The sequence below is a fragment of the Pan troglodytes genome, chromosome 7 (genome assembly GCF_028858775.2).
Source record: "Pan troglodytes isolate AG18354 chromosome 7, NHGRI_mPanTro3-v2.0_pri, whole genome shotgun sequence".
NCBI lineage: Eukaryota > Metazoa > Chordata > Mammalia > Primates > Hominidae > Pan > Pan troglodytes.
This window is the reverse complement of record NC_072405.2, coordinates 88,286,262-88,310,532: the sequence shown is the minus strand read 5'-3', so window position 1 is coordinate 88,310,532 and position 24,271 is coordinate 88,286,262. Positions and strand designations below refer to the sequence as shown.

Below are 24,271 nucleotides of genomic sequence, written 5' to 3'. Positions count from 1 at the left end.
GAGATAGGGGAGGAGGGTGAATCATCAAACTAATGGAACTTTGTGAATTTTCACAGAACATTTCAAAGACATTTATGCAATTTAAACACAGTACTGAAGAAGCCAAGACTCTGTAAAAACAAACAAACAAACAAACAAACAAACAAACAAACAAACAAAATATCTGTAACTGGAACCAGGCTAACAAACTGGGTAATTCACAGAATGGCAAATCCTTGCAAAAAGCACTCAGTTCATCTGTTAAAAGGTGGGGAGCGTCTTCAGATTTTTGATCCTTACTGAAATCATGTTGTGTGAGAGATGCCGAGTCATTGGTACTCTGCTTCCACCTTAGCTCTATCCCAGCCCCTGGCTGCACGATTGCTTCCATTGTTTTATTATCCTGCAAGGCACAGCTGTTTATCTTGCTTTTTTCTGGATTCCTCTGCATCCTCCCACCCCTGAACTTTTTTGAATAAGAGTGAATGCATTTCTCTTCTTGCCCTGCCTCCAGTGGAACATGCCCTGATTGAAACGGATTCCCTCAGTGTGGCAGCCACAGAGAATCCACACACCTGGATCAGTTGCATTGTTGACAGCAGGGCTTCTCAAGTGAGGGCTGCAGACAAGCAGTATTAGCATCTTCTGGGAATATGTTAGAAATGCACATTTTCAGGCTTCCAGAGACCTCAGGAATCCAAAGCTCTGGAGGCAGGACTCAGCAATCTCTTTTTAACAAGCCCTTCACATAACTTGGAAGCACACTGACATTTGAGGCCCCCTGACCTCACTGGTCTGGAAGGTTTGGAGGTGTTCTTTTTTCCCCCCATTGTGAATTATGCTCTTTTATTTATTTATTTTTCTTTTAAAATGTTTTTTGCTTTTTTATTTCTATAGGTTTTTGGGAAACAGGTGGTATTTGGTTACATGAGTAAGTACTTTCGTGGTTATTTGTGAGAGTTTGGTACACCCACCACCCAAGCAGTATATGCTGCACCCAACTTGGAGATGTTCTTCTGAGGACCTCAAATAAGGGAAGAAGTCATGAGATGTGGGCACTGTGGTCTGGAGCCAACCACTCACCTTTCCCTCCTCTGCTTTTTCGCTTTCTTTTTTTTTTGAGACATGGTCTCGTTCTGTCACCCAGGCTGGAGTGCAGCGGTGTATTCTCAGCTCACTGCAGCCTTGATCTCCCCAGGCTCAGGTCATTCTCCTATCTCATCCTTTCAAGTAGCTGAGACTACAGTTACTCCCCAGCATGCCTGGCTACTTTTTGTATTTTTTTTGTAGAAAGATATTTCACCTTGTTTCCCAGGCTGGTCTCGAACTCCTCCCTTCAAGTGATCTGCCTGCCCTGGCCTCCCAAAGTGTTGGGATTACAGGCATGAGCCACCGTGCCCGGCCTGCTTCTTCATCTTTGAGATTAGGCAGCTGGACTGGTCAGCAGTTTCAGTTCTCATACAAAGTACTATGAGAAGTTTGTCAAATATTTCTAATATTTCAGAAACTTCTTAGAAATGATCCATTTTCCCCAAATATGCTGCAGAGGGCTGACCAACATATCATGTTTGCTGTTTTGGGGCCCAAATAAGCTACTGGACTATGAGCTTCTTGTGGTCATTCATGTTCATGTTTCCAGGGCTTATCATAGGGTCTGACCCAATGAGTAATTCGGGTAATGTTTTCCAAACTAAGCTATATAAAACCAGTATGAAGAGACAACTCATTTCATGCTCATTGGAAGCTCATGTGTTTCACATCAAGCTCAGGCATTGTTTGTAGCAGTATTAGATTCCCACAAATATTAAAGGATATTCAAAATAGAGACCAGGTGGCCACAACCCTAAACTTGGCTTGTTAGAGCTCCTATGGACCATAGCCCACTGTACTTATTCACAAATCTGTGTGGTTTCAATTATTTATGATTTTCTGCTAAAACTGGATGTGGTTCCTTTGGTCCTGTAAGATCCATTTGGGTCACTGACAGGACCCTGCTGCGCCCATGTGTGCAGTGTGTTTATTGGCAGTACAAAATTCAGCAGTACATCAGGGATCACATCTTAACAGACGGCCTAGGCTGGGGGAGGCGTTCTGTGGGCCACAGGGGAGAACTTGAGATAATGCCAGGAACCTTCAATGTTTTGAAAAGGGCTCACTTCCTCAGAATTATCAGTCTGAATTTTGTGGTATCTTGTTCAGTCCTGTATGTTTTTAAAGGGAGCAGATTGAAGACCTCTCCCACAGTGTTGGCCCATCAGAGGGCAAGAGAAAAGAGATGCGGCCTGCTGTTCCCAAAGGGAAATGACTCAGCAGGGCACTGGTTTCCTTCAAACTCTCCTTATTATCTCTTTGCTTGTGAGATTGTCTAATTCAGTGGCTGCCCTTTTAAAATCTGAACTCCAGGGTCAGACACATGAAGAGGCAAGAGAATAGACCAAACCTTTATTAGTTCACAGAACTCCAATTCTTTATTAATCACAGCTTGCTCACAATGACATACAGGAAAATAGCACTAATGAAGAGTAAATATGCAGGCAGCAACCTTCAGGAGTTGGGAGTTGGGGAGAAACGACTTCAAAACTGCGATAGGTACTTATGGTGGGTATCTGGTGATTCTTAGTTGGCACAAATGCCCTGCCTAGCCCCCTTAACTGCGTCAGCTTCACAGATGGAGTGTTTTGTTGTTGGTGTTGTTAGTAGGCAGGATTGCCTTACACTGGGGAAGAAAGACCAGCTTGAGTGAAAGTCCGCAGTGTTTTTGATTTTGTTTGTATGTGTGTTTTAATGCAACAACCAGCTCACAGTTTCCAAGTGGAAAAATATTCAGTAGCATCATGTACTTGTACTATAGGTAAGAGCTTAAAATGAACATCATCAATCATGGCATCCACAAATAAGCCACCTGACACATTAATTAATTCATTCCATCAAAAGAACTTAAACTAGAGAATTAAGCCCACTTTATGAAGAGCGATTTCACGGCTGCTTGAACCATTCGAATTTGGATTTGTGTTCAGCACTTTAAAAGGTTCAACTTTTTGCTTCTACCCAGATTGGTCTCAGGTCTGTCTTCTCATCCATCCCTTTCTAAAGCCAAAGCACATTTGTAGCACATAATCCAGGAGAAGCAGAAGTAAATGCTATGACTGGTGGTATTTCTTAGCCTGGTTTTGTAGTTTTTAGGCAGTAAGTAGATTATGAGCGAACAAATGTGAAGGTTCATGTGGAGTCATAATACCTGTGGTCTAGGTATGGTCTTAGTCAAGCTCAGAGACAACAAAGCCTTCTAGGTCATTAGGCAATGGTGGGTTTCTAGCACCATAGACTGTCTACTGACCTCATTTTTCTTTTGGAATGGAGTTAGACATGGGGAGCTTCAAAAAGAACAGACCTAGCAAATTCATTTGAGTGGAAAGACACAACATCAAAAGCCTGTTACAGGACATGTAAGATTATGAAATAACTTGCATAATGCAATACTTGTATTTTTTAACAAAAATGTAAGTATTTACAAAATAAGATCCAAGGTATTTTTTAAACATCAAGCAAAACATTCTGCAAAGAGACCGCATTGATTTTTTTTAATTTTTGATTTTTTTTGTTTTTTTTTTATAATGAGTTCTTTTTAAACCATGTCATACATTCCCCATCCTGATATCGCATGATCCATTATAATATAGGCAGGGGGATTTACTATTGGTGGGGCGTGCCAGACCCTCCCTTGCTTCAGCCAGACAGTTCAACCTGGAGTTCCTTGTTCCTGCGCACCTCCGCAGCATGCCTCTCCTAAAAAACACAAAAGGAAGAAGAAATGTCACAGGCCCTTTTTGTCTGGTCCTTTGCGTACCATGAGCTTGACTAGAAGTAACCCAGTTTGGTGTCTACTTTTACGAATTTTTCCTATTTCAGAAGAGAGGAAAATATGGGCCCTGCAAAATGTCATGTTAGAAAAGATCTTACAAGACTTATCGTGTTTTAAAAATATATATTTAACACTGTTTTTGTTTAAAACTATGACCAAAAGTTCATGTTATTAGGATAATTTTGAATATTAGGATCAGAGTATAAATCCAGAGAAAGGTAATAAAACATCACATTATTGTTTCTCTATCATTTCTAATGATGTCGTTCCTTTTGACTAATATTTTAAGGACTTTATAATCCTGATGGACACTCTGGGAAGGCTAGATCCAGGACGAAGACTTTCTATACTGCTTCTTAAACTCTTGACCTGTTTGTCAAGGCCCTTCATAATTGCAGTCCAAGTGACGTTTCCAGTCATAACCCCCATCTTTTCCTACACACACTTGATGTTTCAATTTAATGGAATTGTCTTGTCATGCAATTTTCAATGCTAGTCTTTCATCTCCACTGGTCAGGATTATAAACTTACTCTTTAAGCCCTATGACCATTGTCCTTTTCTCCATAAAGATTTTTATGAGACTGCAAAGACTAACCTGCAAACTTATCTCACTTTCCATTTGAACACCTGCATAAATCTTTTCTTTTATTCGGCAGTCATTTTATTCTAGCTTGTATTATGAGCCTCTCTGTTCTTGTCTCCTCTATTATATTTGACTGTAAGCTCATTGAGGGCCTGGACTATGTTTTATCATTTTTTTTTTCCATTTGCAGGGCCTAGCAGAGTGCTTTGCCGATAGCATGTAATTGGTGGATGTTTATTTACATAAGGAACCAAGGTACTAGCCTTGGGTTGGGAACTGAACTTCTTGAGGAGGGAACTGATGGAGGAAGTATTTTTTAGTACGTGGCTATACATCAGATGACTAAAATCAGTATTTTTTAGTATGTGGGTATACATCAGATGACTAAAATCAAACTGTCTTGCATATATCATAAGTGCTAAATAAATGTTCATTGAATTGAAATTTTAAGATGCTAATTATTAGTAGTATTATTTATATTTCTGTAGAATGTTGCTTACATTGCTTCTCTCCTTCCCTCTGAAGCTCCAGAAATTGAGACTCTATAGATTCTTTTAGTTCAGAAGAAATAAACTTGACCAGCTATAAAGTAAAACTTATCATTAAACTCTATTAATCTCAAGGAGTCTACACTTATAGGGTTCTTTATATTATAATACTGAATATTTATTAGGCACTTAATGTGTAACAGACCTGCATCAGTACAGGTTTCACCTGTATTAATTCCCTTAATCCTCACAATAATCTTATAGTGGACATTCTATTATTGTCCCCATTTTGCAGATGAAGAAACTGAAACACAGGAAGGGTAAGTAACTTGCCCATCTTCATGATACTAACAAGTGGGATTTAAACCCAGGGAACCTGGCTCTACAGCTCACTCTCTTAATCACTGCTATACAATTTCAATGTTGAGTGAGGAGAACATTTTATAGTTGCGTGGAAAAATGTGTCTTTTCAAGTGTAGATTCTGGGAGAAAAAAGGCATAGACCACCCTATACTTCCTTCAAAGATACAGAGTTGGAGTAAGCAGGAAGTTGACTCTAGAGAAAGAGATTAAAAACAATTTTATTTAATTGGTTTAAATGAGCTTTTGTATATGTTCAAAAACCATGAAGAGAAGGAAAAAGGCATGCATAGAGAAATCAAATCCTGTTTGGAAATGTCACAGGGGAAATTAGCATGGATGCAGCTGATTCTTCTTTTTGTTCTGCTATTATAAGGAAAAAGATGAAGCAAAATCTTTTTCTCATGCAGAAAGAAACTAATTAGTGGGAGCTGAGCTCTGGCAAAAATTGAGAAAAAGCCCAGACCATCACTATGCTAGGAAAAAGAAGCCTCAAGTCTAAAGATTCATATAAATTCAAATTGATAACATAGCAGGAAACATTATAATTAGTATTATTAGGCTACTTTGGAGTACACTTCTTGTTAAACTCAAAATTAGTGTTAACAAAATGGATTTTGCCATAGGAAAGAATAAATATAATTTGTGAGCTTGAGATAATGTGGAAAAAGAGAAAATAAATAATTATGAGTTTCTAATTAAAAATTATTTGTTTTCAGGCATTTTAGTCACTCTATTATTTGAACACTTTACATTCACATTATCGAATATTTACTCATGAACTGTTAATGTGACTTTATATCAAAATGTGGGAGAACAAAAGGCAGTCATGCAGGAAGCATGTAATTTCCCACACAGTCTGTTTTTCTTATCAGCTCACTGTTTGCAATTACTAGACCTTGAATCTAGAGGTTCCTAAGGCAGTTGTAATACTCAGAGAAGGATCATCAAGAAGACTACTCTTTGATAATATTTATTTCATTATTGAGCTCCTGATATTTGCTAGGCACTGTCAGAGGCCCAAGCATATCTAAACTTACAATGTTTTCTGTAATTTACCCCCTTCCTCCCATCAATATAAAGGAAATGTAATACAATATTTTAGCATTGTATGCAACTATGCCTTTTATATGAAAAAAGATGTATGAAAGTTGATTTTAGGAAAAATTCTGGTCCTCTAATTCTTTCCTCTGATTTCATAGAAAGATTTCTCTACTGGAAGGTAAGAAATATAGGGTCTTTTCTTCCTTTACTTTTTAATGTCCCTTTAATCTCACTAGGTATCAAATATAAACAAGGACTTGGACTATATGACCTAGGATGTCAATTCCATCTATGGAATTCTGTCATATGAGCCTAATTAAATTCAAGATGAGGTCAGTATCATCAAAAATCCTTCTTTTTACTAATGACTATGCACTTGCAATATAAAAGAGGGGTCAGGAGTGAGTTGTGTGAGCTAAGAAAGCACATGTTCATACATTGAGATGTTGGTGATCAGGGGTCATAGGCAGATAGTAAAAAGGTTTGGAGTCAAGCAGACTTGCATTCAAATCTAGTCTCTGTGGTCTACTTGTGATCTTGGCCAAATGACTTAATCTTCCTAAAGACCAGGTTCCTTAGATGTGAAATGGGGATAATCACAGTATTTTCTTTTAGGTTGTTGTTTGGATGAAATGTGATAGTACATCCAAAAATGTCTGGCCTATAGCAAACAATTAATAAAGGCTAGTTTTAATCCCTTTTCCTATTTCATTATTCATTCATCAGACATGTTCAATAGTAAGTGTTCATCAGACATGTTCAGTACTAAGTGGTTGCACAAATGATATTTGTGCATCAGAATCACAAGAAAACAAAAGATGAGAAGAATGCAATAGGTGTAAATTGATAATAGCTGAAATCTATAACTAAAGAGTTAAATATTGTCAACATCAGGGAAATGCAAATTAAAACCACAATGAAATACCACCTTACTCCTGCAAGAATGGCCGTAATTAAAAAGTCAAAAAACAATAGGTGTTGGCATGGGTGTGATGAAAAGGGAACACTTTTACACTGTTGATGGGAATGTAAATTAGTATGACCACTATGGGAAACATAAAGAACTGAAAGTAGAACTATCATTTGATCCAGCAATCCCACTACTGGGTATCTACCCAAAGGAAAAGAAGTAATTATATGAAAAAGACACAGGCTCATGCATGCTTATAGCAGCACAACTTGAAATTACAAAGATATGGAACTAACGTAAGTGTCCATTGACCAACAAGTGGATAAATAAAATGTGGTATATATACGCCATGTAATACTACTCAGCCATAAAAAGGAACTAAATAGTGTCTTTTGCAGCAACTTGGGTGGAGCTGGAGGCCATTATTCTAAGTGAAGTAACTCAGGAATTGAGCACTAACTATCATATGTTCTCACTTATAAGTGGGAGCTAAGCTATGAGTATGCAAAGATATAAGAGTGATATAATGGACTTTAGAGACTTGTGGGGGAAGGTTGGGAGTGGGGGCGAGGGATGAAAGACTACATATTGGGTACAGTGTACACTGCTTGGGTATTGGGTGCACTAAAATCTCAGAAATCACCACTAAGGAACTTTTCCATGTAACCAAACACCACCTGTATCCCCAAGACTATTGACATTTACAAAACAGGTACATATTATCAAAATTACCTCTTAGGGAAAGAATCATAGAATCTTATTCCCTGAAAATATTTTTATCATTTTAAGTTGCATCATATTATGTGCTACTATTGCCACTAAAATATGGCTATAATATTTTCATTTGACATTTTCTAGATATTAGAAGTGAAATGATGAATTATAGTGAAACAATTTCTTTTATTTCCTAAGTACTGTACTTCATGGTTGGATAGGGGAAAGCAGTTGTCAAGTTTGTCTGGGTTACTTGCTTCTCTCCTTTCTAAACAATACTGAAAGCTCCTTTGGTATTTGTTACCATGTTATGAGCTCAGAAGTCTTGGCATTGACTAACATGATATGGTAGAATTACAAAAGAAAGAAGATATGATACAATCTGGATTAAGTGGGGGAATTCAACAAGATTCAGTAGAAGTCCTCTTCAGTAACTTGCCATGTTAACCCTCTCTGTTCCTTCCATCGTCCTGCTGTCTGATGGTTCCTAAATGCTGAATTGCTTGAGAGGAAAGGGCTCTTCCCTAATATCGCCACATACTTTCCTTCTCAACTGGTTGTGTTATATGCTTGATTATAGCCAATGGTATTTCCACACCTGTTTAGCAATTTGCATTTGAAAATTTAACTATCTAATTTAATTAAGTACTACATTAATGGAAAATTGTGAGGGTGGAGAGAAACCTTTGGAAATACGTGAGAAAGTGAAGTTGACTGGGTGAGTCAACTATAAAAGCTATGGAAAAGTTGTAAAAAGTCTATATCCAGGTTATTTTGCAGATGTCTTTAGTCCCTACTCAATTTTAAAGAAATTAAAACTGCAAATCATAGCTAATGTGACATAAGTGTGAATAATGGCAAGAAAAGAAACCCCCATAGAACCCCCATTAACTGATCAATTTTTGGAAAAGGTATTGGGCCCAACTACATCAAAAGATTGGTCAATAAGTTTACACGTAAATATTTGACATTAAAATTATATGTTTAGTGAATAGATGTATTGTTGTTAAAATGATTATACCTGCTTTAACTGATTTTTCAAAACTAACTGTCTCACTGCAATTCTTGATTGGGTCGTTTGGCGCTCCTACTACTCAGGGTTCCTAAAAGGGTCAGGTGGTGAATTTTCTGCAGGATGTTGCATAGTGCGTTAGGGGAGAAAGGGACACATCAGGGGAGGAAGAAAGTGTCTTGAATCATTCCTGTATGTCAAGAACAGGTGTTTCCCCCTCTCTCTTTCCTTTCTCTCCTCTTCCTCTCTTCCCCTCTCCTCCCCTTCTCTGTTTCTCTCTCTTTCTACTTCTCATACCACTCTAAGAATAAGAACATTTTTAACTTCACCAGTCATAATCCACAGACTAGTCTTTTGAGTCCTGGATATGACATCAATAGGTCAGCCTAATGCAGGCCTTTGTGGCACAGGCATCCCTTCTCCCACAGCCTTCTCCACATTTGATTCTTTTCTATATAATAGCCTGGAGTGTTAAGATGAGGTGCTATGAAAACAGGAAACTGAAATAAGAAATGAGTGTAACATTCTTCTTTGGAGGAAGAAAGAACACTTATGCAACAAAGACAAAAAATACTAAAATATAATTTATGGTGACATCACAAAGCATATTTAAGAAACATTTAGCACAGTGGTTCTCAACCACGGCTAAATATTAGAGCCTACTAGTGAGCCTTTAAAATAATACAAGGTTCTTGGCCCTATTCCAGACATTAAATCAGAATCCCTTAAAGAACTGTCCAGTAGATTCCAAAGTGCAGCCAGGGCTGCTTTTGCTTTAGGCTTCAGTTTTAGCTAAAGGCTTTGAGCTAACATGGCTGGGGCTCTGAGGGGTTTCTGGGAATTTATCAGTCAGTGACATTGAAGATACCATTATGGGCATCATGGTGAAAATATGCTTGAATGCTCAATTCTCTTAATTGAAGGGAAGAGAGACTGAGTGCTGAATGGTAGGCAGATTGTGGAAAAGCTTGCACAGAGTTGTATCATGTCTCTTGCTTAATTGATAGGGCCAGTGAGGGCTATCATAAGGGTGGGCGCATGGTGTAGTGACCTTGATGTGAATTTACTTTTACTGATATTATTCAGTGTCTTTGTATTTACTGTCTATATTGGACCATACTACATGTTGTCTTATTCTCTAATTGTTGGTGCTATATTATTTATTGCTGAATTTTGTATTGTCTGTATTGGGAAAGACATGGTTGGTAATGATATTACAAAGGTTCCTAAGCATATAATAGGGACTCAATACATATTCATTGAATGATTAACTCATTGATAGGTGTCGTTTCAGAAGTGGTCATGTTTTTTTTTCTTTTTATTTTAGAGACAGGGTCTTGTTCTGTTTCCCAGGTTGGAGTGCAGTGGCACAATATTTCCCAGGTTGGAGTGCAGTCTCGAACTCCTTGGCCCAAGCAGTCCTTTCATCTCAGCCTCTGAAGTAGCTATGACTACAGGCATTTTTACAAGTGTGCCACCACTGCTGGCTAATTTTCGAATTTTTGTTTGAGGCAAGGTATCATTATATTTCCCAGGCTGGTCTCGAACCCCTGGCTTCAAGCAATTCTCTTGCCTTGGCCTCCCAAAGTGCTGGGATTACAGGTGTGAGCCACCATGCCCAGCATAATTATCTTTTGATATGGTAGATTTCAGAGCAGCTTATGTTATGATGGCAGTGTCATGCCTTTTGGCTTTACTGTTATTACTGACCCTCTTTTAAATTTCTAATTTAATAGGAGTAACTTCATTCAAACAAAATGCTAAATATTACTTCTAATATAAAACTTTGTCTTATTTTAGGAAAAAGCAAAGTAGTTTTAGTATACACAAACACATTCACAATATGTAAACCACAATTTTGTATTAAATCCACCTATGTGATATACATCAAATCAAAGTAAATATGGTATTTCCTTTTTATTGAGGAGATAAAAGATCTTGACTGACACTGGCCAAAGATCCTATTAGATTTGAAAAGCACCTCATTAGCTATGAAATACCAGAAAAAAATGTGGTCCTAGAATTTCTCTGGGCTGCATTATGTGACATGGGATAGACTGCTGACAGCTGAGATTTAAATCAGAACAGGCTACGAACCACTAGTTCTCAAATCTGGCTGCATATTGGAACTATATGGAGAGTTTTCAAAATGTATGGATGCTGGGTCCCATCCTTGGAGATTCTGTGGGTTGATGTCAGGAATTTTAAGCACTCTTTGGGTTGATTATTTGCAGGAAAAGTGGTGTGCAGATGTACATGTATGTATGTATGGGGGAGGGCACTAAATTTGGTTGGGAGTGGAAAGAGTACAAAAATGAGCTGAGCGTGGCTGGGCTGGGTGAAGAGAAAAAAACACACAGAGGAAAAAAATGGTCCGTTAAAAGCTAGCACTTCTGGAAATATTAGATAAAATATGGAAATTTTTTGAACTATTTTACAATTGAAATCAAGAAGGATATGCCCTGGCTGGGCACGGTGGCTCACACCTGTAATCCCAGCACTTTGGGAGGCCGAGGTGGGTGGATCACTTGAGGTCAGGAGTTTGAGACCAGCTTGGCCAACACGGCAAAACCCTGTCTCTACTAAAAATACAAAAATTAGCTGGGCATGGTGGTATATGCCTGTAATCTCAGCTACTTGGGAGGCTGAGACATGAGAATCACTTGAACCCAGGAGGCAGAGGTTGCAGTGAGCTGAGATCGTGCCACTGCACTCCAGCCTGGGCTACCGGTGGAGACTCAAAAAAACAAACAAACAAAAAAGGAGGCTATGCCCTGTGTTTGGGTATGTGTAATTTGAAAAACAAAAATGCTCCAGGACTGCCAGTGATATAAATCTTGCATTGAGGCCTAATTGAGAATGCTGCAATAAGATCAGCAGGTACCGTTCCTAGCAACTTCACTTAATTTTTTTAGGGCCTAGGACGTGAGATGAAGGTTGAGTCACAGTGATCTCGAAGAGATCACACAGTGGCCCTCTGCTGTCCGTGTTAGGAGCACTGGTCAAGCAGGAACATCCTTAGTTCTCTAGAGAAGTGCAAAGTGGTGGCAGATGGAGGAAGACTGACTGGTTCAAGGTCAGGGGAGTAAACTTTAGCAAATGGAACTTTGCTCTCCTGTATCTGAGTAAAACATGTGTTCCTATACTGCCATAAATCACCTGGAGAGAGCCAAATTCTGTTGCCTCTTCCAAATCGTGACTTGACTCACTTGGGTGAAATGCAATGACATTGTTCTGAGAGTATAAAAACACTAGCTTATAAATACAAATTTAATCCGAACTTTCATGTTTCGGATAAGGCATTAGGTAACTATTCCGGCTCTTGCCCAAGTCAGCAGTACTCGTCCACGGACCTCTGAGAGCCTCAGTGTCTTACTGCTGCATCAGAGCCCACACACCCTTCCCCAGCAATGCTTTCAAAAATTCCTCAAGAACACAAATGAAGATCTCCATGCAATTAAATCTTTAAAAGTTTTCATGCCTGATTTCCTTTGTTTCTAGCTGGATATTTGCAGTCAGAGACTGAGAATGAAAACAGAATCATCAGAACTTCAGGATAAGGTTTTTTGAACCTTAGATGAGAAGGGCCATCTCTAACAGAAGACATGAAACTCTGAGAAATAGTCAGAAAACAGGAGGCTCATCTGATTAAACCCTCAGGGCTCTGAAGACAGGCACACTCCTGTTTTGCTCTGCATCTCCAATGCCTATCACACAAAGCCACTTGCTACTGGCGGGAAGGGTGACTGACTGCTCGGAAAAGGATTGAGGCGTCTTTCTCAAACATCCCATTTCTCAATGCTTATTCCAATTTCTGGAAATGGACACAGCTAAACTACTCACAGCTATACTGTTTATTTTCAAAGGAAAGGTTTTTTGAGGGGATAGGTGGGAGACAGCATAGAGAGTACAAAAGTGAAAGACAGCATTTTTCAGAAGAACTCCAGCACAGCTCCTCCTGACTCATGGGAATGAATATATGTTTAGGTTGTTGAAGAGAAGGGCACCAGGATACCAGAACTGGTACCAGAACTGGATGAAACATCCCCTATGAGCTAATCTTTGCTATGGTCCCATGTGATGCTATTATACCCTAGAATGGGCTTACCAGTGTTCATAAATACCCTGGCCTTTTCTGGCAAATATATTTTTCTAATTTAATATTTTAATTAAATATATATTTAATATCATATATTAAACAAATATTAAATCAAATGTTATTTATACTTTATATCAATATAATATACAGACATTAATATTTCCAATGTAACATTTTTCCTACAGATTGCCTCTTGAGGCTTGTATAGAAGTCTTACACATTTCAAAAGCATGAATCAGCCTCCCTGAATCCACTCACCATGGGAAAATTTGACAAAATTCCAGCTTTCATGTTGGATTCCCATTTCTCTACCATGTTGCACCTCCTGCTAACTCAATGCTACACTGTGAGACCCTGCCCATGGGAGTTAGTTGTCCTCACACCTGCAGCAAATTTTGACTTCGTCTCTGTGCTCAGGCATATGAAAGTTCAACCAGCTGTGCTGCATATGAATATATCCATCTGCTCAGGACCCTGCTGAGATTACCTTTTCCTGCAGACGTTCAATAATAGCAGCTAGATTAGCCTCACGGTTTTCCTTAATTTGTTCCATTTTCAGGATCAGCTTTTCCTCCGCCATCTTGCTGAAGTTGTTGTTCTCCTCCAAAGCCTTCTGAAGGACTTCTCGCTCGTGTTCCCTCTTCTCTGCCAATTGTTTCAGCACCTGGGCCTCCTGAGACTGGGGAAGAAAAACATAGCCATCTTATAATTATCCAAACACAAACCTAGCAGAATAACGGCCCACCAATTGGAGGGAGCGTTCTTTTCAGATGAATAGTACTCCCAGCCTTGAGCACTATTGTCAAGTCTGTACTCATCTGCATGGCTTACAGTTTTCTATAGAATGTGGCTAGTTGGGAAATGCGGTTAGCTGAATTTTCAGCTGTGAGTATATTTCAGACTGTCTTAGAAGAAGAAGCATTTAATCCTCATAGAGGAGTTACAAATTTTTTTAAAAAAAGACTTTGTTGCTAAGCATTTATGCAACAGAAAATGCTATAATGAATTACAGGATGGCAATATTCAACCAAAGCCTGAGGAAAACAGTTGAGGACTGAGACAAGTTCTGATCTTCTTCCTGATCCATTGTTTTTTCATCAACTGTAGGCTAGGCCCTACAATAAGCTTTTCAATTTTCATCAATCAAATAATCAAATTCACTTTCTCCTTTTATTTCACACCCCCATCCCCCCTCCCTATCCCCCATACACCAAAGTCTCTTTGGAGATCTGAGAACAGTGCAAACTTAGTGTCCTCTTGGCCACAGAGAGCAGAAAGTCCTTGTTTTGACCCTCTCTTGAAACCCTGTGGTTGCTCAGTGATTTAGATCCAGATGTACACCCTGCCCTGCACTTTGAGCACTGTAATTTTCTTCCAGCATCAGGAGGCTGTTTGGCTCTGTACAGTGAATGGTAATCACTGGAGCACTTGATAACAATGCAGGTGCCTGGCATCTACCTCCAAAGATTCTGATTCCAAGGTTCTTTGGTGAGGCCCAGTGATAAGCATCACTAGTGACTCAAATGCAGGTAGTCCAGCCTACCTTTTGTAAGTCATACTGGCACGGGCTTTGATGTCAGGCCTGTGTTCAAGTCTTACCTCTGTTTGTGACCCAGGATGTGTTACATAACTTCTTTCCATATTCTTTTTATTCTCCCCATTATGCAGCTGAGAAAAGTCCCACCCAGTACTGACCTATTTAGGTTTAAGACTAAATTATTACACACTCATGGCTTCTGGATAATTTCTCAGGATCAGCTGATGCCCCGAGGCGATCCTTCACAGGAGTAATTATAAGTGGGAATATCTAAACAATGGTTGATCAAAAAATAATCCTAAGTGCCCTGTTAAATACTGATTACCATTGAAAGCATTAGTGGGAAAACATTTTAGTTGATGGTAGTGGTTGTGGACATTTACTGGAAAGGTCTTTTTGTATAAACAATATGGGGCCTGGAGAAAGGAGAAACTTCTCTTCAAATAAAATTCTACAGAAATGGGAAAGTCAGACAGCCTTACACATCTTTACTGATGTGTTTATTCTCAAGTTGATCAGGAATAGGTCTGTGGCTCACTGGAGATTAGACAGAAAATCCTGGGAACCAGCCCTGCCTCTTGCTTTAACCCCATAATGGTTTCAGGACATTTTACTATTTATGTGTTTATTTTTTTTGGATAGAGTCTTGCTCTGTCACCCAGGCAGAAGTACAGTGGCGTGATCTCTGCTCACCGTAATCTCTGCCTCTGAGGTTCAAGCGATTCTCATGTCTCAGCTTCCTGAGTAGCTGAGATTACAGGTGTGTGCTACCACACCCTGCTAATTTTGTATTTTTAGTAGAGATGGGGTTTCGTCATGTTGGCCAGGCTAGTCTTGAACTCCTGGCTTAAGTGATCCGCCCGCCTCGGCCTCCCAAAGTACTGGGATTATAGGTGTGAGCCACTGTGCTTGGCTGGTTTTAGGACATTTTTAGTGGAACCAATGCTTTCTTACTTTGTATTGGTTTCAGGAAAACCAATACAAAAATAATAAGAAAATTATAACATAAATAGAGTTCAAACTCCAATGGAGCCTTTCTGGAAGAAATATGAATAAAATATTTTCTAGCTGGTTCACTCTCCTGCCTCTAGGTGGGACTGTTGGTAAAGCATCCTACACAGACTTTGCTTATTTGCTGTTATCAGGACTATGGAATTGTTACAGGGAGAGAGGTGTGTGTGTAAATATTTAAAGTTTCTCTCTCTGGGAAAAGTCTTCATGAAATTAATTTTTTTGTATATGGATAAGAATAGTATCTATCTCATATGGTTGTCAGGATCAAACAAAATAATGTTTGCAAGGTATTTAATGCAGTGTCTAATATCAAGTAAGTTAGTACTGAATGAGTGGTAATCATTATTATCAAAAGCAAAATTTAAGACACTTGTGACAAGGAGATGATGGCAACTGGACTTACTGGTATAACAACTCAAATGTAAAATTTTGGCAATTTCGTGTGTGTGAAGTATTTGTTCAAACTTCTTTGATATGAACAGTTAGTGGATTCAGGGATCCTGATGGTTGATGAGAGTCCAAGTCCTTCCTAACTCCCTCATCCCCACCTCATGCATGCCCACTGACTTGGGCTGTATCGATAGGAAATCTCACAGTGAAGTGAGCACCACAAAGAAATAAGAGGAGACAGCTTTGCACCTTCACTTTAGAAAATTCAATACATGTAACCTCCAGTCCAGCAAACCTTCTCGAGGAAGAAGGCTGGATTATCACAAAACAAGGGTGCAGTGTGTCCAAGAATTAGGAACTGGGTTAGAGCCCTAAGTTTCTCTTGTAATGAACAGAAATCCATGGAGGATGCTCCAGGAGACAAAGTCAAACCAAACAAATCAAAATAAAGCAAAGTAAAACTTCAACATTTTCTAAGTGCAGTGCTTTAAAATCATTTTTCTATCTTAATACACTGTTAGGTAATGCTCTTCTTACTGGTACCCATCAGCCACAGCTGCTAAAGGCAGGTAGCAATGTAACATTTCTGCTCAGTGGTTAAACAATTCCTTCCTGCTCCTCCTCCCATAGATCAGTGTTTCCAACACTGCCCCAGATAGGATCCACCTGGATTTTTAATGGCCACTTTTTTCAAGTAGCCTTTCTACAGAAGCTCCTGTGGCACAGTGACATGAGCCCCAACCTGGTATTTGGGAAGCCTGGGTTTGCATCCTGCTTTGCTGAGCCTGGCCCTTTGAGATGGACTTCATGGCCAGGGGCCTTGTGCCTGCTGCTCTTCAGACAGGATCAGCTTACAGAGAGTTACTGTGAATTATTATCAAGAGGCCACTGCAACTGCCTAATGTTTCATTTTCAGATGCTCCAATTAAGTTTGGCACTTTGTTCAGTTGTGTTTTAACTTAATGTTTATATTTGTGTTCTTAATTTTCCTTTGTGAAAGAACCAAAGTCAAGAGGAAACAGCAGGGAAATAAGATTCAGACGGGAAGGCTTTGAAATTACAAGGTAATACAGCAACACCACTTTTCCATACTTCTTGCCTTGGTGGGACACATTTGATCTGCATGAACAAACTCCTGTGGTTTCCATTATGAATAATGGAGAATTCCCATTATAACCAATGCCTACTCCATTTACTGGAGTGCAACATTTGGCTCAGTTTGAAATGACTCAATTTAATGGGGTTAGTACTTTTGTAGCTATTGGGGCTAAATGAGATTACACAGCATAGGTGTCAAGTGCATTTCTTTAGCACAATTAATGGGGTGAAACAGAAACAGAAGGCAGTACAGAGTGTGGTCACGTGAGTCTGCTGCTAACTCACAGAGACCTGCCAAACTGGGCCAGGCTGTGCTTCAGGGCTGCTCACTTCTGTGGTACCTTTTCTTACACCCTGGAAGGGAATGTTATATCCACTATTATCTCAACTCACACATTTGCAGGACTTAATAATTGTCTGTGTTTCAAATATTTAAAGCTTAAGTCCACACATACAAAAATACAGGATGTCAAGTCAATTATGGTGGAAAGCATTCTATCCCAAGGAAATACTTATGACTTCCTATATTAGTCTCTATTCATAAGCATTCAATTTTTTTTTTAAATTTAGAGACAGGGTCTTGCTTTATTGCTCAGGCTAGAGTATAGTGGTGTGACCTTAGTTTACTATAGCCTCAAATTCCTGGGCTCAAGAGATCCTCTTGCCTCAGCCTCCTGCATAGCTGGAACTACAGGCGTGCAACACGACACCTGTCCAGCAGTCAATTTTTGAACAAATTTTTCAGGGGTGCTAATAACCATGGGGGCATCTACCTCAGTTCCTGAGGTCTCTGCTACCCCATTGGGGTAGAAAGGCATAACTTCACTTCCTTTTTCACAGTGTAGCATCCAGATAGATATTGCTGCCCATAACTCCTCTAACTCATTTCTTAGGTAGAAATTGATTCTCACATGAACATAGTTTAATCTTCTAGTCAGACCCTCAAGGAAAAAAATTGGTTCTAATTCCAATGAGCAAATAGGCAGTTTAATCAATGAGAAAATAAGCAGTTAGTCCAGAAAACTGCACTAAAACATGACATGAAATGAGTGAGGCTGTAGAATAAAAAATGTGTGACATACAAAAGTGGCAGCATTTTCCTTCATTTTTGGCAGAGAAGTAAGGTTCTCACTACATGTTCAAATAGGTATTCTTACTTTATATCTTGACTGTGCAGATTAGCAGAAAAGAATTGTGATTGTGTGGACTTATGAAACGGAGGGTGGTGAAGTGAGAAAATCGCTAAAAGTTGTTAAAAATAAATTGTTCAAGGAAAAAGTATCTGGCCTTGGAGGAACACTTCTAAATAACCTGTACCTAACATAGAAGGTCACTAAAATATTAAAAGGGAAAATTAGGGCAAGACAATGATCAGCTGATATAATGCAAATGTCAAGGCAAAATATAGAACTGAGATGTTCAACGTGACGTTCCGGGAGACTAAAGAACCTTCTCGAACTTGCTATTATGGGAACTGAGGCACATTATTGGTGAGCACCTTTTCTAGGCATAAACCTCCTCACACTGAACTCAATCATTGAAATAATTACATGAGAGGTACGTGAAGCGAAAAACAATGAGACAGGGAAGGAGACTTACTGTACATTTAGGAACACTTTAACATTTTGCAAAGAGGTTAATTACCAATTTGTATATTACTGAGTGTAAGAGTTTAATTACTATACAAATGGAGTGGAAGATACATTTGAGTAACTAGTACATAAAACTAATTTTACTTTATGTACACAGATGAGACTTAAGACTACATTTTAGATAGCACTACTTTTCCATTTATTTCTGAAGTAAACATATTTATTTTCTTGTCACTTTTCATTATTTGGGGGATATATTACTTGCTATCCAGGACCGTTGATCAGACACTAAATCTCCTAGTACCAAAAATGCTTTTACACAAGTAGGTTAGGTGATGTGTCTGTAATTATTGACTTTGCTGCTGACAATGAAAATCATTATCGACCCATCTAAAGTCACAAATAATGTCCTGTTGAAATATGACAATTGAATATAATTATGTAAAACCAAAGAGTACAATATTCACTTTGTGTTGAAGAGCCTGAAGCATAACAGGAAATTTAAAATGATTAAAATCCAAAGACCTTTAGAATGAGCCCTTCTGCTAAAGTGTGTAATGGGTTTACTGTGGTTAGCTCCTAGGAAAAGAAATGTGGGGGTGCTCTTCTTCACCGAGAAGGTAGCACACGGAAGATTCTGTGGCCCACGTGCCATAGTCTGTAAGGAGCAGAATGTTTCCTGAATGTCAAGCGGTGAATAATCCAGTACTTTGTTTCATAATCCATTGCTATACAAACCACCCCCTCTTTCCCTGGATTCCATTTTAATTGCCATCTACAATGTGAGATGCCAACAAATGGAAAAGGTAAGTCTATCATGTTTGGTGACTAATGATCTACTTTTATGCCATTTTATTAAGAATAAGCAACACATCTTCCTTTCAGAGGCTTAGTGACTTTGAAGCTGATTATGCCAGTAATGAGAGCATGCTAATGAAATCTCACTGGACTGGTTCAAGTAGGGTGATTTTTAATTTAATCTCTTTTAGGGTGAGATTTTATCAATGTCATTAAAATCCTTTCGTTTTCACAATATTAATTTTTTCAGGACACTTTTAGTTGGCCTGACCTATTTATATATCTATTACCTATCAAACTGTCTTTTCTTCTATGCAATTTGATAAAGAATATTTTATAATATTTAAAAATATTGGCCGGGCATGGTGGCTCATGCCTGTAATCCCAGCACTTCGGAAGGCTGAGGTGGGTGGATCACCTGAGGTCAGGAGTTTGAGACCAGTCTGGCCAACATGACAAAACCTTGTCTCTACTAAAAATATAAAAATTAGCTGGGTGTGGTGATGGGTGCCTATAATCCCAGCTACTTGGGAGACTGAAGCAGGAGAATTGCTTGAACCTGGGAGGTGGAGGTTGCAATTAGCCAAGGTGGCACCACTGCACTCCAGCCTGAGCCTGAGTGGCAGAGCGAGACTCCGTCTCAAAAAAAAAAAAAAAAAAAAAAAAAAGCAACGTATACTGTATGGTAGCATTCCAGTCTCTGTTAATGAGAAACTTCTTTTCTTTATAAAATCATGACTTTGCTAGATAATCTCTGTGAGGTCAGAAACTGGATGCTTCTTCACATAGTAATTGCTAACCCTTTTACCATGCTGGTTATATGTCTTTATTGTAGAGTAACCTTCCAATTCTCACACTAACTCCATAAGTTCTATTACTAGTCTCATTTTACAGATTGACAAAGGAGGACATACGGAGATTAAGTCACTTGCTTGAGGTCACACAGCTTTTAAGTGGTGGAACCAGGATTTGAACACAGACATTCTCTTAACCACATGTTCTTAAAGACAATATTTTAAAGATGCCCTTAAACACTGTGCCCTGCTAAGGATGCTCATGTAATTGATTGTCCAAAGTGGAACACTTATGAGAGTAAAGAGAAATAATTAATAATGGTATCAAAACAATGAGAGTTAGCTGGAGTTGTCCTGGGCCAACTGGGATGTATAGTTATGCTAGCTCTGCTGCCTCTTGCTAAATACATGTTGGTTGAATGAATGAATAAATGATAAATGGATGGTTAAAGCGTTCATGTCATTTCACCCTTGTGGGTCAGTTGCATTATGGAAACTTTGATTTCAAGAGATGAGGTTCAAACTGACCTGATGAGATTGATATAGACTCATAGAGATGATCATCACTGACTACCAGCGATAATCAAAGAATGGAGAAAAAGCAGGGAAAGGGCTTATTCTTTTTATGACAAGCTTCTTCTATTATCTAATCACTGGAGCACTAATTCTGGTTCAAAGGAGCCCGAGGGAGTATCCTCCAACCTAGTAACCAGATGGTCAGTGCTGCAATAGTGTCAACAGATGGAATGGGGAGGTGAGGACATTGCCAAAACATTGAACACAAAGTGAATCTGAGCCCAAGTGGCGATGCCTCTGTGGCAGCCTTCCAGCTATAAACCCAGAAAGCCCCCCAAATACAGCCTAGGTCATAGTTCCCTGAAGGGGTCCCTGAAGTCCCACGAAGAGGCCTTCAAGGTATTAAGGGGAGGGGGAGGGAGGAGAACTCGTAAGTGTTTTTAAATTTAAAAAGCCCTAACAGAAATCATATTTCACATCTATAGCCATGTCTATCTGTATATTTACTTTGAGTTAGAATTATGTCAATTTAGTGCAATACTGCTTATCTTTTAATAATCAGAAATAATCAGCAATTACAGATTCCTTTGATTATAATCATGGTAAGATAATTTATTAATAGTTATTTAAAAGTAATATGTTTGCTAGGTAGAATCTTCACAAACCTGTAACTTATTGGGCAGGAAATGGGTCCAGGGCAACGAAAATGTTGCTAACCCGTGGGCCAGGTGGAACATGTATGTATTTTTGAAAAGTCTGTAGTGACTCCTTACTGCTTATATAATGGAGTTTGCACACTGACCTGGCATTCACAGCCCTCCCTAATCTCACCTCGCTACTCTCCAACTCCCTATCCAAATCCACTAGTCCAAACCCTTAGTCTACCCACTGCTCTGAAACATACACTTTCTGCATTCTCGCCTCTGTGGATCCTTAGTTCTGGAATCACTGTCTTAGTCTGGAATGTTTTCCTGTTTTCTCTATTTATCTAACACTATTTATTTTTCTAGTCATCTCCCCTTTTAAAAAAAGGATACTTCTTTAAAAAGATGCTGTGATTCACATAAAGTAGTGAAATGGCTTTATTATCCTTCATGATCTCCCGTTTCATGTGAAGTCAAAGTCCTTAATTGTGACCTCTGACTTCAGTTGCTACCACTCTCCCCCTGCTCTCAGCTTCAGCCACGCTGGCCTCCATGTTATTTCTCAAACACACCTCATACATTCCTATTTCAGGGCCTCCGTACCTGCTACTCTCATCATTATGAATGTTCAGGTCCCAAAGAAGAGCTGCCTGCCTTACTCCCTTGCTACCTTTATGCTTCTTTTCAAATGTCTTATTCAAGAGGGTTTTTTTTGACTATCCAATAATTATATTATTATATATAGTAATAATAACATATAATATTAGCTTCTTTCACCCCCACACCCCCAGTTCTCTTTGTCCTGCTAATTTTGTATCATCTAATATGCTGTGTATGTATTTATTAGCTCTTTCTCCCCCACTGGAATGTAAGTTTGATGAGTATCCCCTGTGTCTAGAACAAGGCCTGCCAAATAGTAAGTCCTCGATAAATATCTGTTGACTGAGTGATTTTGCCCAGACTAGGATTTCCTTAGTGCAATTTCAGATGTCATTTGGAAACTTAGTGACTATAATTGTTTTAGGATGGGAGGGTGGAATAAAAAATCAAAACAAGCTATATATTGCCGCTTTCACATTTGGCCCTGAAAGTTATTATTTATTAATTTACTTAAAAACATTTGTAGTACTCAGGCAATGACTAACAGGAGTTGAATAAGAAAGAAAAAAATGTTTATAGTAATAACTATTGCCAAGCATTATTAAACAAAAGACAAGTTCTATCTTCATGGAGTTTATAATCTAGTAGAAGACATAGGGTTAAATAAATACACATGCATATATATACTAATATGCCAGTAAATACTAATTACTTACTAATTGTGCTAGGTGCTACAAAGGAAAACCTGTTTACCATGAACGAGAGTAAGAGATGAAACCTAGGTTCAGAGGAGTCCCCTCCCCACAGTGAGGAACTGAAATAGAAACAGAGTAGGTAGCTGAAGAAGAAGGCATGAGATTCAGAAGATCCTATTACTTACAGTACATCCTAAACTTCACACTTGCATTAGTTCTGACAATGTAAAGACTAAAACCATAGAATGGAAATTTCTTTTGAACTTTCTGAGTTCCCATATGAATGTAATTTTAAAAGAATATATATGAAAAAACAAAGTAAATTTGAATCTGAATAATTATCTGGTATGGATTTTAAAAACTTAGGCCTAAAATTTCCCCATTATTCACTAGGTGTTTTCTGTTTTAATATCCGTATCTGTGCTACTGGCTGCCTTTGGCTACTAGGCACTAGGAATATGTCTAACATGAATTGAAATGAGTTGTAAACGTAAAATACACACTGGATTTCAAACACTTAGTATGAATAAAATAATGTGAAACAGCTCATTAATACTTCTATATTGATTACATGCATATTGAAATAATAATGTTTTGAATATATTGGGTGAAGAATATTTTACTAAAATTCATTTCATATTTCTTTTATTTTAAAAAATGTGGCTTCTAGAACATTTAAAAATACACATATGGCTCCCATTATATTTCTTTCTTTTTTTTTTTTGAGATGGAGTCTTGCTCTGTCATCCAGGCTGGAGTGCAATGGTACCATCTCGGTTCACTGCAACCTCCACCTCCTGGGTTCAAGCAATTCTTCTGCCTCAGCCTCCCCAGTAGCTGGGATTACAGGCGCCTGCCACTATGCCCTGCGCATTTTTGTATTTTTAGTAGAGATGGGGTTTTGCCATGTTGGCCAGGCTGGTCTTGAACTCCTGATCTCAGGTGATCCACCTGCCTCGGCGTCCCAAAGTGCTGGGATTATAGCCATGAGCCACCACACCCGGCCTGGCTCACGTTATATTCCTTGGACAGTACTGTTTCACAGAGCTGCCTAGATTAATATTTTTCATTCTATCTGTAAGAAAATAACGGCAGCAGGGCAACAGAAGAGAGATACAAATTGAATAGTGTATGAACTAAATAATTATTCTAATTGTTATAGTAACACTAAACATTTATAGATAGAAAATGTGGACATCTATAGTTTTGTTTACTTAAGATCCATTACCCCTTCCTCTTGTGAGAACACCTCGATTTTCTTCTGGGGAACTACCCCTCCACAATTCTTACCCCAGGGATCTTACCTAAAATCCTTTGCAGGTCAGTGGTGGGCATGTGATTCAGGCTAGCATATCAAACTACTACATCCTCTTGGCCATAATGATTGGTTCTGGGTTGGGCCTGTGATCCAGGCCAGGCCATTGAGACTCAATTTCAGGACTTTTGTTAAACTATTGGGAAAAAGAAGCTCTGTTTCTGCTGGAGTCGCTAAGTTGTGAGAAAAATAATTTGGAACTGACTATTGAAATTAAACTTTCCTG

The 24,271-nt window shown here is 38.8% G+C and overlaps 1 protein-coding gene across 2 annotated transcripts in view; it reads right to left on the bottom strand.

Moving 5' to 3' along the window:
- Positions 1–2,420: 2,420 nt before the first annotated feature.
- STMN2 (stathmin 2) overlaps positions 2,421–24,271 on the bottom strand; it is a 55,356-nt gene continuing 33,505 nt past the window's right edge. For both annotated transcript variants that reach the window (XM_001167275.7, XM_009455537.5), the window contains exons 4-5: positions 13,540–13,731; positions 2,421–3,765 (exon numbers count right to left, since the gene is read on the bottom strand). In XM_001167275.7, coding sequence (XP_001167275.1) covers positions 3,706–3,765; positions 13,540–13,731 — 252 coding nt within the window. In that variant the 3' untranslated portion in view covers positions 2,421–3,705. The remainder of the gene's footprint in view (positions 3,766–13,539; positions 13,732–24,271) is intronic.